General features: G+C 48.4%; 1 protein-coding gene across 5 annotated transcripts in view; it reads right to left on the reverse strand.

Annotated features, from left to right (window-relative positions):
• Positions 1 to 759: 759 nt before the first annotated feature.
• LOC119955438 (tetratricopeptide repeat protein 28-like) overlaps positions 760 to 14,600 on the reverse strand; it is a 390,291-nt gene continuing 376,450 nt past the window's right edge. For 3 of the 5 annotated variants that reach the window (XM_038781597.1, XM_038781598.1, XM_038781599.1), the window contains exons 22-23: positions 8,304 to 8,495; positions 760 to 3,784 (exon numbers count right to left, since the gene is read on the reverse strand). In XM_038781597.1, the coding sequence (XP_038637525.1) occupies positions 3,575 to 3,784; positions 8,304 to 8,495 (402 nt within the window). In that variant the 3' untranslated portion in view covers positions 760 to 3,574. The remainder of the gene's footprint in view (positions 3,785 to 8,303; positions 8,496 to 14,600) is intronic. The other 2 variants (XM_038781602.1, XM_038781600.1) reach the window with 1 other exon arrangement.

Consider the following 14,600-nt stretch of genomic DNA (forward strand, 5'->3'; position numbering starts at 1 on the left):
AAGTATTGATTTCCACTTCATGTTTTTAAAAGTGGTCCAACACAGTCAACTAGAACTCTTGTAAAAGTTGCTTCACAGCACCAGTGTCCCAGGTTCAGTTTCGGGCTTGGGTGACTGTCTGTGTGGGGTCTGCAAATTCTCCCCGTGTCTGCGTAGGTTTCCACCAGGTGGTTTTCGCCCACAGTCCAAAGATATGCAGGTTAGGTGGATTGGCTATGCTAAATTGCCCTTAGGTTAGGTGGGGTTACTGGGTTACGGGGATAGGGTGGAGGTGTGGGCTCATGTAGTTGCTCTTTCCAAGGGCTGGTGCTGACTCGATGGGCCGAATGGCCTCCTTTTGCACTGTACATTCTATGATTCTATGATCATAGCTGTTTGATAAATTTGTTTTTAATTTCGGAATTGCCCGACTGGAGTTCTATCAATCATTTTGAGCTAAACACATCTGTTTATTTCCCTTCACCTTTTCCATCTTCATTAGTGGGTGGCACTGTAGCAATGTTGCTTCACTGCTCCAGGGTTCCAGGTTCGATTCCGGCTTGGATCACTCTCTGTGCGGAATCTGCACGTTCTCCCCGTGTCTGCGTGGGTTTCCCACGGGTGCTCCCCTTTCCTCCCACAGTCCAAAGATGTGCGGGTTAGGTGGATTGGCCATGATAAATTGCCCCTTACTGTCTAAAGAGGTTGGGTGAGGTTACTGGATTATGGGGATAGGGAAGAGGTGTAGGCTTAAGTAGGGTGCTCTTTCCAAGAGCCGGTGCAGACTCGATGGGCCAAATGGCTTCATTCTGCACTGTAAATTCTATGATTCAATTTATAAAAGATAGTATCAGATAATCTTATATCACTCTTCTCATCCTGTGCTCTTAACTCTTCCTTTTCTTATCTCACCTTATGTGCCTGTGATATTGTTACCACACAATCAGGAAACACCCCAGGATGGTCCAGCGGCAATTTTTCTGTAGTTTGATTTTTCACTGGCTGTTTAACTACAGTAGGTATCACAATTATCTGTGATCCAGCTATCAATCCCGATAATGAATTGAATCCCTGAGATGAGAAATGTTTCTACCATGCCTACAACCACTTCTCCCATCTTCAAGCTACTCCTTAAGTTCACCAGAGGATTTCTTTGTATCTCTCCATGAATATTGCTAATCTCCCTTCAATATCTTCTAAATATCTTTATCCCACGACATTAAGGATTGACTTGCTCCTGTATCTCTTAAAATTTTAATAAGTTTTCCCATTCTATGTTGTAAACATGAAAAAACTTTCTTCACATACAAAATCCTTAAACACATCGGCTACCTCCTGTTCACTTTGTCTCTGTACAAAGTCACCCCTTCATTCACTCCTGTTTATTCTTCTCTTTGTACAAACTCGACCAGCTTCTCTTGTTCTCCAGGCTCTGATTTAATATTTCCTTTCTTAAGACATAACTCCAACTGGTTTGCCATTTAACTCTCAGAATAATGATTTTGTATGGCCCAGTTTATTACAATGAAGGCATCTAACTTTCTTCATAATCCTCATTCCCTCAGCACCGTGTTTTTAACTTTGGTGTGAAATCTCCTTTGAATTTTAAATCACTTCCTCTGTTGCTTGACTGTCTTTTCTTGGATTTAACAGTGTGTTAAAAATTGGCTTTGACCCATGAACCAATTCTTAGTCATCGGTAAGATCTGCATCTTGCCTCGCAGTTTTAACTCTTTGTCCGTCCACATGAGTTCTTATCACTGTAACAGAATTACTTCTCTACGAGCCTCATAGATTCTTTCTATTTTTAATGATCTCACCCATCTATTCAAATGACTTTGATTAACCCTTTCAAATGCAATATAAAACTTTCCAGGCTGTTTTCTTACATTTGAAAACTTTTGTCTGCAAGCCATAACTTACTCATAAGCACTTAACATAGGTTTCTTCACTGTATCATACTCCCCAGACCTTTCCTCTGACAAAGGAGCATAGACGTCACTACCCCTACCTACAGATTTACTCAATAAGAGCAGCGTCCAAGTATGCTACAAACATTTCATTTGTCTTGCTATTTTCCCAAATTAATTTTAAAAATCCTTCCATGTCCTTTTGGAAGTCCCTGTACAAATCTAAATATCTCCCCACTCGGTTCATATCCAGAATTACATCTTTCCTCAATCTGCTCTCGTGTCTCTGCTTTAACTTTCTGCATTGATAGATTTCTGGTCAGGTGGATCGACCATGCTAAATTCCACCTTAGTGTCCAGGGATGTACAGGTTAGGTTATGGAGTTACAGGGATAAGGTGGGATGAGCAAGGGAGTGAACCTGGGTCGAGTGCTCTTTCAGAGGGTCGGTGCAGACTCGATGGGCCGAATAGCCTCCTTCCTAACTGTATGGATTCTATGATTCTGTGATTTTTAAGCTGAAATGCTCTCTCTTTCTCTTTTCCCCTTTCTGCCACTACTAACTTCTCCAGTTCCAATTACCGATTACAATTTCTCTCTTTTTCCTGCATTTGAAACTTCCGCATTTCCATTTAACTTTGTAATCGAATTTTATCCAATTAAATTGCCTCACTTTTTGGAGAACTTGGTCCATCCGACAACCCTTGTACATTTTAAATGTTTCACTATGCTTTCAATAATCTCACCTTTCCTTACCCCTGCAGATAATCCCAATTCCAATATATTGGCCAATTCAGTTAACTGACCTTTGGTTACATTCTGTAAGCCAGTCACAGTTACAGCTTCCACCTTTAGGAAAACCTTTGCTATTGCAATACTCATGGGCTGGATTCTCCGTCAGCGGGATCGTCCGTTTTGCCGGCAGCACACTCACGCCCACGGATTTCCCGATGGTGTGGGGGGGCCCACAATGGGAAACCCCATTGGCCGGCTGGCGGGACGGAGAATATTGCACTCACCTGATTGGAAAATCACACAACCCTTCACTTGGTGCAACACTTTCTTCACTCTTGTTACTTCTAATGGTCACAAATTCCCTAACACCCAAGGAATTATACTTTTCTAAATCCCGCCAAAGAGCCCGCCAATTATGTTAAGAATTCTGCTGATGTTAAATGTGAAGATTCCCATTTCTTAGTGGCCTATATTTTCAATTTGATACACTGTGAGAAAAGATATGCAAACCAGGGAGGAATATTCCTGTCATTTTTCCAGGTGGTGCAGGCAGGGAGGCTGCAGTTAAAACCCTCCACGTGTCAGCGTTGACCCCCATCCCGGATACCTGCACAATTGCTACACTTACTGGTCTCTGCCAGTCACTGGCAACCCAGGCTGCAGGCAACCCCTATTCCCACCATCTACATTAACTGTGTTACAGATTCAGTCAGTGAGGGAGGCCATTGCTTTCGGGTTGGGGAATTGGTTGCTGAGTTTATTCAAATGGTCAGATCATGTTATGTCGGTGTCTGTGAGGTGCGGGAATCTGAGAGATTTGAACAGAGTCTGTCAGGTGAAGGTAGCTGCAGGAGCAGGGGTTCCTGCTAAGAGACACCATACGTCGCATATCAGCACAAAGTGCTGCATGAACAAGCATACAGTGATACACACGTGTACAGATGCACAGCGTCAAGGCAATGGATCAATGAAAGGTAGAAAGAGGTCTTTGACAGCAGCTCTGTGTCGATGCCGCACATTCTCCTCTTGGTCCTTTATAAGCTCCTGTGCAGCTGGACGCAGTGGCGCATTCTGTGAAGTAGTTGCAGATGTATCAAAGGGGATCTGGGCAGTACTGGGCGTTCGTGGACCTTTCACCTTCACCTTTTTCGGACAGGAGTCCTGTTGAAGAAAAACATAATCAGTCAGGGAGAGAAGTTGAAATATTCAGCTTATTCTGAAGTCCATCAGGTAAGTAATCCAACTCTGACGACAGCATGTTAGGAAGAAAAGATACGATGCATACATACATGGCTTAAAAGATGGTGTAAAAAAGCATAGAAACATAGAAAATAGGAAGTTCTTTGGCCCTTCGTGCCTACTCCACCATTCAATATGATCATGGCTAATTACCCAACTTAGTAAACTGTCCCCCGATATCCTTTGATGCCCTTTGCCCCAAGTGCTATATCTAACTCCTTGAAAACATACATGGCGGAATTCTCCCGTCCGCCAGCCGTGTTATCGTAGGAGGCGCACCCTCGATGGCAGAGGGATTCTCTGTTCCCGCCACCTGCCAATGGGATTTCCCACTGTGGCCAGCCCACGCCGCCGGAACACCCGGGTCTGGGTGTGTTGACGCGCAATGGAGAATCCCACCGACGAAGAAACCAGCCAACAATGTTTTGTCCTCAACTGCTTTCTGCGGTATCAAATTCCACCTGCTCACCATTCTCCGGTTGAAGCAATGTCTTCTCATCACTGTCCTAAATGGTCTACCCCACAACCTCCGTCTGTGAACCCTGGTTCTGGGCTCAGCAGCCATCAGCAATATCCCTCCTGCACCTACTCTGTCCAGTCCTGTTAGAATTTTATAGATTTCAATTAGATTCCCCCTTAATTCTTCTAAACTCCAGTGAACGTAATCCTAATCAATTCAATCCATCCTCCCCCTCAGTCCCGCTTTGCCAGGAATCAAAGAAGGCAACAGATGTCCAGGGCAATAAAATAAATAATAGGCAAGAGCCCAATGGAAACCAGAAGCAGAGGCCCTCAAATAAGATAAATAGAGCAGTGGACGAAGATTTAAACTGAAGAAACATAATGTGATATCTCCAATAACAATGACCCTCAAGTGTCAGTGATATCCCCAATAACAGTGATTGTCCAGTGTCAGTAATCTCCCCAATATAAACGACTCCTTCAGTGTCAGTGATATTTTCAATAACAGTGATTCTCCAGTGTCAGTGATATCCCAAATAACAGTGATTCTCCAGAGGGAGTGATAGCCCCAATAACAGTGATTCTCCAGAGGGAGTAATATCCCCAATAACAGTGATTCTCCAGAGGGATGGAAATCCCCAATAACAGTGATTCTCCAGAGGGAGTGATACCCTCAATAACAGTGATTCTCCAGTGTCAGTAATCTCCCCAATATTAATGACTCCTCCAGTGGCAGTGATATCCCCACTGACAGTGATCCTCCAGTGCCAGCGACATCTCCAATAACAGTGTCCATCCAGTGCTAGTGACATCTCCAATAACAGTGACCATCCTGTGCCAGTGACATCCCCAATAACAGTGACCAACCAGTGCCAGCGACATCCCCAATAACAGTGACCATCCAGTGCCAGTAACATTCCCAATAACAGTGACCATCCAGTGCCAGTGACATTCCCAATAACAGTGACCATACAGTGCCAGTGACATTCCCAATAACAGTGACCATCCAGTGCCAGTCACATTCCCAATAACAGTGACTATCCAGTGCCAGTAACATTCCCAATAACAGTGACCATCCAGTGCCAGTGACATTCCCAATAACAGTGACCATCCAGTGCCAGTGACATTCCCAATAACAGTGACCATCCAGTGCCAGTAACATTCCCAATAACAGTGACCATCCAGTGCCAGCGACATCCCTAATAACAGTGACCATCCAGTGCCAGCGACATCCCTAATAGCAGTGACCATCCAGTGCCGGTGACATCCCCAATAACAATGACCATCCAGTGCCAGTGACATTCCCAATAACAATGACCATCCAGTGCCAGTTACATTCCCAATAACAGTGACCATCCAGTGCCAGTGACATCCCCAATAACAGTGACCATCCAGTGCCAGCGACATCCCCAATAACAGTGACCATCCAGTGCTAGTGACATTCCCAATAACAGTGACCATCCAGTGCCAGCGACATCCCCAATAACAGTGACTATCCAGTGCAGTGACATCCCCAATAACAGTGACCATCCAGTGCCAGTGACATTCCCAATAACAGTGACCATCCAGTGCCAGCGACATCTCCAATAACAGTGACCATCCGGTGCCAGTGACATTCCCAATAACAGTGACCATCCAGTGCCAGTGACATCCCCAATAACAATGACCATCCAGTGCCAGTGACATTCCCAATAACAGTGACCATCCAGTGCCAGTGACATTCCCAATAACAGTGACCATCCAGTGCCAGCGACATCCCCAATAACAGTGACCATCCAGTGCCAGTGACATTCCCAATAACAGTGACCATCCAGTGCCAGTTACATTCCCAATAACAGTGACCATCCAGTGCCAGTGACATTCCTAATAACAGTGACTATCCAGTGCCAGTGACATTCCCAATAACAGTGCTTCTCCTGTTCCAGTGACATCCCCAATAACAGTGTCCATCCAGTGCCAGTGACATTCCCAATAACAGTGACCATCCAGTGCCAGTGACATCCCCAGTAACAGTGACCATCCAGTGCCAGTGACATTCCCAATAACAGTGACCATCCAGTGCCAGCAACATCTCCAATAACAGTGACCATCCAGTGCCAGTGACATTCCTAATAACAGTGACTATCCAGTGCCAGTGACATTCCCAATAACAGTGACCATCCAGTGCCAGTGACATTCCCAATAACAGTGACCATCCAGTGCCAGCGACATCTCCAATAACAGTGACCATCCAATGCCAGCGACATCCCCAATAACAGTGACCATCCAGTGCCAGTGACATTCCCAATAACAGTGACCATCCAGTGCCAGTGACATTCCCAATAACAGTGACCATCCAGTGCCAGTTACATTCCCAATAACAGTGACTATCCAGTGCCAGTGACATTCCCAATAACAGTGCTTCTCCTGTTCCAGTGACATCCCCAATAACAGTGTCCATCCAGTGCCAGTGACATTCCCAATAACAGTGACCATCCAGTGCCAGTGACATCCCCAGTAACAGTGACCATCCAGTGCCAGTGACATTCCCAATAACAGTGACCATCCAGTGCCAGCAACATCTCCAATAACAGTGACCATCCAGTGCCAGCAACATCTCCAATAACAGTGACCATCCAGTGCCAGTGACATTCCCAATAACAGTGACCATCCAGTGCCAGTGACATTCCCAATAACAGTGACCATCCAGTGCCAGTGACATTCCTAATAACAGTGACTATCCAGTGCCAGTGACATTCCCAATAACAGTGACCATCCAGTGCCAGTTACATTCCCAATAACAGTGACTATCCAGTGCCAGTGACATTCCCAATAACAGTGCTTCTCCTGTTCCAGTGACATCCCCAATAACAGTGTCCATCCAGTGCCAGTGACATTCCCAATAACAGTGACCATCCAGTGCCAGTGACATCCCCAGTAACAGTGACCATCCAGTGCCAGTGACATTCCCAATAACAGTGACCATCCAGTGCCAGCAACATCTCCAATAACAGTGACCATCCAGTGCCAGCAACATCTCCAATAACAGTGACCATCCAGTGCCAGTGACATTCCCAATAACAGTGACCATCCAGTGCCAGTGACATTCCCAATAACAGTGACCATCCAGTGCCAGTGACATTCCCAATAACAGTGACCATCCAGTGCCAGTGACATTCCTAATAACAGTGACTATCCAGTGCCAGTGACATTCCCAATAACAGTGCTTCTCCTGTTCCAGTGACATCCCCAATAACAGTGTCCATCCAGTGCCAGTGACATTCCCAATAACAGTGACCATCCAGTGCCAGTGACATCCCCAGTAACAGTGACCATCCAGTGCCAGTGACATTCCCAATAACAGTGACCATCCAGTGCCAGCAACATCTCCAATAACAGTGACCATCCAGTGCCAGTGACATTCCCAATAACAGTGACCATCCAGTGCCAGTGACATTCCCAATAACAGTGACCATCCGGTGCCAGTGACATTCCCAATAACAGTGACCATCCAGTGCCAGTGACATTCCCAATAACAGTGACCATCCAGTGCCAGTGACATTCCTAATAACAGTGACTATCCAGTGCCAGTGACATTCCCAATAACAGTGCTTCTCCTGTTCCAGTGACATCCCCAATAACAGTGTCCATCCAGTGCCAGTGACATCCTCAATAACAGTGACCATCCAGTGCCAGTGACATTCCCAATAACAGTGACCATCCAGTGCCAGTGACATTCCCAATAACAGTGACCATCCAGTGCCAGTGACATTCCCAATAACAGTGACCATCCAGTGCCAGTGACGTCCCCAGCTGTGAGGCTTAATTTTAGTAACTTAGCTTTAGTGATAGGGTTGCCACTGCCCAAAGTGATCTTGCAATCTATGCCGGGCTTATTACTGTCATTTGGTGGTATCCATGTGAGAGCGTGTATCTCCACAGCTCCTCACAGCGTATTAACAGATGAGGCCAACATCATTGCTGCCATTCTGTTCCATACCTGTGTCTTGTTTCCTCGTTTCTCTGGTTTTCTCTCCAGTTCAGACAGAACCTTATTGTGCCACAGGTCGAGTCGATGCATCTGACTATGCTGCTGAGAACGTAGAGAGTTCAATTTCTTTGCCAGGTCCTGCTTCACCCGCTCTTCCTCTGACGTTGGTTTGACAGTCAGCCAGGGAACCTGCATCATGATCTGAGAGATGAGGACAAATCAGATATTCAAAGAGGAAGTATTCACTGTCCAGGATAGTAATGGCAGAAACGAATCCTGTTGCGACCGGGTTGTGAAATGCTGACGGTGCTCGTGTGTTTGTTGTGTAGCCACAGTGTAATATTGACTGATAGGATTGGGGTAGCATCTTAGCGATCATGGCTGATGTATCAGGAAGCCAGCCAATGCCGTGTCACCCTGAAGGAAACCACAACAGTCCCTGAACAGTGTCAGGCATGGATTGGTTGGTATCCTTGCCTCTCAGTCAACCCTGGTCTAGGTATCCCTCAATATCAAAAACAAATTATTGTGTAACTGATAGCCACCATGTTTCTAACATTACAACAATGATGACACTTCAAAAAAAGGACTTAATTGGCTTTGGGATGTTCTGTGGTCACAAAAGGTGTTAGAAAAATGCATCTTGCTTTTTCCGAACACCAGTAAGACAGAGGACAACTGTTTGAAGCTATAACATCCTCCCAGCTACACCTCTGCCTAAGGTTTTTAAGTCTTGGCACAGTGACTATCGAGGAGAAGTTTCGAGGGTGCGTAAATTGGCTGAGTAAATAGTCTTCAGTCAGAGAATTCAGAGGTAAGGGTGCACGAGGGTGAGTAACTGATGATTTAAAAAAAAATTAAAAATTTAGAGTACCTAAATTTTTTTCCAATTAAGGGGAAATTTAGTGTGGCCAATCCACCTACTCTGCACATCTTTGGGTTGTGGCGGTGAAATCCACGCAAACACGGGGTGAAAGTGCAAACTCCACACAAACAGTGACCCGGGGCTGAGATCGAACTCGGGTCCTCAGTGCTAACCACTGGGCCACCGTGCTGCCCTCCTGATGATTTTTTTTTTTACCAAAGTCAGAGACAAGTCTTCAGTTTAATTATTTGCCTATTAAGTAGTGGCATGATGTAACCCCTCAAGTGTCCTCATCTGAAGCAGCTCGAGTTTGGGGTTTCAGAGCTATAACTCTGAACCTATATAACCTATAACTGGATTCACTCTGGTGTTTCTGTGGACAGATGTTTCTGCAGGTGGTCACCTCACAGTTGAAGCTTTATATTTGGCCTTATCCTATCATTTATTGAGCACATCTTGATTACCTTCCCCAAATGAATGTCCACAGATCCCAGAAGGTAGCAGGGAGAGGAGATATTGTAGTTAAGAAGATATAGGAATTGTTTTCCTGCACCAAGCAAGAACAGGGAGTTTATGCGCGAAGTGTATAAAACACTGGTGAAATCACAGCTAGAGGACTACATGGCATTATAGAAATGATCTAATTGCACTAGAGAACATACAGAGGAAATCTACAAGGATTTTGTCAAGAATAAAAAATTCTAGTTTAGAGAAAAGGTAGTTGTTTTCTTTGAAACAGAACATATATTATGAACACGCGCTGTAATTTAGATTTAGAACAGTACAGCACAGAACAGGCCCTTCGGCCCTCGATGTTGTGCCGAGCAATGATCACCCCACTCAAACTCACGTATCCACCCTATACCCGTAACCCAACAACTCCCCCTTAACCTTACTTTTTAGGACACTACGGGCAATTTAGCATGGCCAATCCACCTAACCCGCACATCTTTGGACTGTGGGAGGAAACTGGAGCACCCGGAGGAAACCCACGCACACACGGGGAGGACGTGCAGACTCCGCACAGACAGTGACCCAGCCGGGAACTGAACCTGGGACCCTGGAGCTGTGAAGCATTGATGCTAACCACTATGCTACCGTGCTGCCCCACTGTAGTCTTCAGGAAAATTCCCCCCGACTGTGGCGGCGCTGGACTGAGTCCGCAGTTGCCACGCTGAGCTCCCGACAGGTGAGACCACATGTGCCCCACGCCGTCGGGAACTCGGCCGGTTGGGGATGGAGCATTACGGGGCAGGCCTCAGGCAATGGCTTTTCAGGGCGCGGAGCATTGTGAAAGTGGCACCGCCCTCGATTCTGTCGCCATCGGGGATTCTCCGCCCCATCGCCAAATGCGATTTTGGCGACGGGGATCGGAGAATCCAGCCCATTGTGTTTTGGGGTAACACAATTAGACAGAAGAGAGAGTATGGAAGGGTTGACAGAAGGTAATAGGAGAGCGGAATCTGCTTGTGCTGTGACAGAATAATAATAATAATCTTTAGAAAAGGGCATTCCATCTCTGTTGTAACAGGAAAGTGGATTCTGACTGTGTTGTAATGCAAGAGTGGATTCTTTAAAAAAAAATTTTTTTAATTAAAGCTCCACGTTCGGGGGTTTCGAGTCCCTCCACATTAACAGGATCCGTCTCCAGGCTACCAGGGAGGCAAAGGCCAACACCTCAGCCTCTTTCGTTTCCTGCACTCCCGGATCCTCCGACACCCCAAATATCGCTATTGTTGGACTCGACTTCACCCGCGTGTCCAAAATCCTGGACATAACCCTCGCAAAGCCCTGCCAGAATTCTTTAAGCGCCGGGCATGCCCAGAACATATGGACATGGTTTGTTGGACTCCCTGCACATCTCGCGCACCTGCCTCTACCCCAAAAATCTTGCTCATTCTTGCCGTCGTCATGTGAGCCCGATGTACCACCTTAAACTGAATCAAACTGAGCCTGGCGCATGATGCGGACAAATTCACCCTGCCCAGGGCATCAGTCCACAGGCCCTCATCTAGCTCCTCACCCAGCTCCTCCTCCCACTTGCCCTTCAGTTCCTCCACTGGGGCTTCCTCCGCCTCCTGCAGCTCCTGACATATGTCCGACACCTTCCCCTCTCCTACCCAGATGCCAGATACCACCCTGTCCTGTATCCTTCCCGGGGGTAACAGCGGAAATGTCCCCACCTGTTTCTTGAGAAAGTCCCAAACCTGGGGATATCATTTCCCAGGGGGAGGCCGAACTTCTCCTCCAGCGCCTGCATGCTGGGGAAGGTCCCATCTATAAACAGGTCCCCCATCCTTCTAATGCCTGCTTTATACCAGCCTTGGAACCCCCCATCTATCCTGCCCGGAGCAAATCTGTGGTTGTTCCATATCGGGGTCCAAACTGAGGCCCCCTCCTCCTTCCTGTGCCTCCTCCACTGACCCCAGACCCTCAGTGCCGCCGAGACCATCGGGCTTGTGGTGTACCGTGCCGGTGAGAATGGCAGCGGTGCCGTTACTAAAGCCCCTAGGCTGGTGCCTTTGCATGACGCCGTCTCTAGCCGCCCCTACGCTGACCCCTCCTCCATTACCTACTTCCTAATCATGGCCACATTCACCGCCCAGTAGTAGCTGCAAGAATACCCTCTCGACTCGCTTGGTTTTATTTGCCCAGACAAATCCCTTGATAATTCTGCTTACACGCTTGAAAAAGGATTTGGGGATGAAAATGGGGAGGCACTGAAAAACGAACAGGAATCTGGGAAGAACGGTAGCATGGTGGTTAGCATAAATGCTTCACAGCTCCAGGGTCCCAGGTTCGATTCCCGGCTTGGGTCACTGTCTGTGCGGAGTCTGCACGTCCTCCCCGTGTGTGCGTGGGTTTCCTCCGGGTGCTCCGGTTTCCTCCCACAGTCCAAAGATGTGCGGGTTAGGTGGATTGGCCATGCTAAATTGCCCGTAGTGTAAGGTTAATGGGGGGATTGTTGGGTTACGGGTATAGGGTGGATACGTGGATTTGAGTAGGGTGATCATTGCTCGGCACAACATCGAGGGCCGAAGAGCCTGTTCTGTGCTGTACTGTTCTATTAACCGTCATCTTCACAGTCTGCACTCTTCCCGCCCAGGAAAGCGGGAGCATGTCCCACCCTTTGAAGTCTCCCTCCATCTGCCTGTTGAGCCTGTGTAGGGCATCCCAGCTCCTAGCCACATGTTTACCTAAATATCGGAAGCTCCTCTCCACCATCTTGAGCGGGAGCTCCCCCAGTCTCTCCTCCTGGCCCCTAGTGTGGATTACAAACAACTCACTTTTCCCCACGTTTAGCTTGTACCCCGAGAAGCTCCCAAAGTCCCCCAGTATCCACATGACCTTCCGTATTCCCTCTAGCGGGTCCGAAATATACAACAGCAGGTCGTCCGCGTATAGGGAAACCTGGTGTTCCTCTCCCCCCCCCCACCCCCCCCCCCCCCCCCTCCAGTTCCTAGACGTCCTAAGAGCTACGGCCAATGGCTCAATTGCCAGGGCAAATAGCAACGGGGACAGGGGGCACCCCTGCCTCGTCCCTCGGTGTAACCTGAAATAGTCCGACCTCAGCTGGGTCGTGGACACACTCGCTACGGGGGCCTGATACAGCAGCTTGACCCACCCTATAAATCCCTCACCAAATCCAAACCTGCTTAATGCGTCACACAGGTACTCTCACTCCACCCTGTCAAAGGCCTTCTCCGCATCCATTGCAGCCACTACTTCTATGTCCCCCCCCCCTCCGAGGGCATCATAGTAATATTCAGGAGCCTCCTCACATTCATGTTCAGTTGCCTGCCCTTAACGAAACCCGTCTGGTCCTCCTCAATCACTCCCGGGACACAGTCCTCTATTCTGGTGGCCAGAATTTTTGCCACCAATTTGGCATCTACATTCAGGAGCGATATCTGCCTGTCAGACCCACACTGGAGCGGATCCTTCTTCTTCAAAATAAGCGAGATCAGTGCCTGCGACATCGTCGGGCAGAGGGTTCCTCTCTCCTTCGCCTCGTTAAAGGTTCTGAGCAGGAGTGGGCTCAGTAGCTCTGAGAACTCCTTATAAAATTCTACAGGGAAGCCGTCCGGACCCGGGGCCTTGCCCGACTGCATACTTGCCAGCCCCTTAACTACCTCCTCCAACTCAATCGGGGCCCCCAGTCCCTCCACCCGCTCCTCATCCACCCTTGGGAACTTCAGCCGATCCATAAATTGCTTCATCCCTTCTGCTCCCCTTGGGGGTTCTGACTCAGACAACTTCCCGTAGAACTCGTTGAAGACTTAATTGATCCTCTTTGGGCTCAACACCGTGTTACCTTCCTTATCCGGCACTCCCCCGATCTCCCTGGCCGCCTCCTTCCTGAGCAGTTGATGCGCCAGCATCCTACTTGCCTTCTCCCCATACTCGTAGACTGCCCCTTTCACTTTCCTCAACTGTGCCTCTGCCTTCCCCGTGGTCAGTAAATCGAACTCCGCCTGTAATTTCTGGCACTCCTTTAGCAGCCCTTCCTCGGGGTCTCCGCGTAACTCCTGTCCACCCTAAGTTTCTCTCCCACCTACCTCTCCCTCTCCGCCCTCTCCCTCTTCTCTCTGTGGGACCTAATAGGGATTAACTCCCCCCGATGACCGGCTTCATAGCCTCCCAAACCGCTGCTGCTGTTACCTCCCCTGTGTCATTCATTGTCACATAGTCCTGAATGCTCCTCCTTATCCGTCCACACACTTCTTCATCCGCCAGCAGCTCCAGTCTCCAGAGAGGGCGCTGCCCCCGCTCCGCCCCCAGTCGCAGGTCCACCCAATGCGGGGCATGGTCCGAGACCGCAATGGCCGAATACTCAGCCCCCTCCACCCTCGGGATTAACACCCTGCTCAGCACAAAGAAATCAATCCGCGAGTAGACTTTATGGGCGTGGGAGAAAAAGGAGAACTCCTTCGCCCTAGGCCGCCCAAATCTCCACGGGTACACTCCCCCCATCTGATCCATAAACTCCCACAGGGCCCTGGCCGCCGCCGGCCTCTTTCCCGACCAGGATTTGACCGGTCCAACGCTGGGTCCAAGGCCGTATTAAAGTCCCCTCCCATAATCAAGTTACTTGACTCCTGGTCTGGGATCTTACCCAGCATGCGCCTCATGAACTCCGCATCATCCCAGTTCGGGGCATACACGTTCACCAAAACCACCCGGGCCCCCTGTAACCTGCCACTCACCATTATGTACCTGGCCCCCTTGTCCGCCACGATGCTCCCTGCTTCAAACGCCACCCGTTTACTCACCAAAATTGCCACCCCTCTGGTCCTTGAGCCTCGCCCCGAGTGGAACACCTGGCCCACCCATCCTCGCCTTAACCTTGTCTGGTCAGCGAGCTTTAAGTGCATCTCCTGCAACATGGCCACGTCCGCCTTCAACCCCTTTACCAACGTACATGAGGAAGAATAGTCGGG

The sequence above is a fragment of the Scyliorhinus canicula genome, chromosome 21 (assembly GCF_902713615.1).
Source record: "Scyliorhinus canicula chromosome 21, sScyCan1.1, whole genome shotgun sequence".
Classification (NCBI taxonomy): domain Eukaryota; kingdom Metazoa; phylum Chordata; class Chondrichthyes; order Carcharhiniformes; family Scyliorhinidae; genus Scyliorhinus; species Scyliorhinus canicula.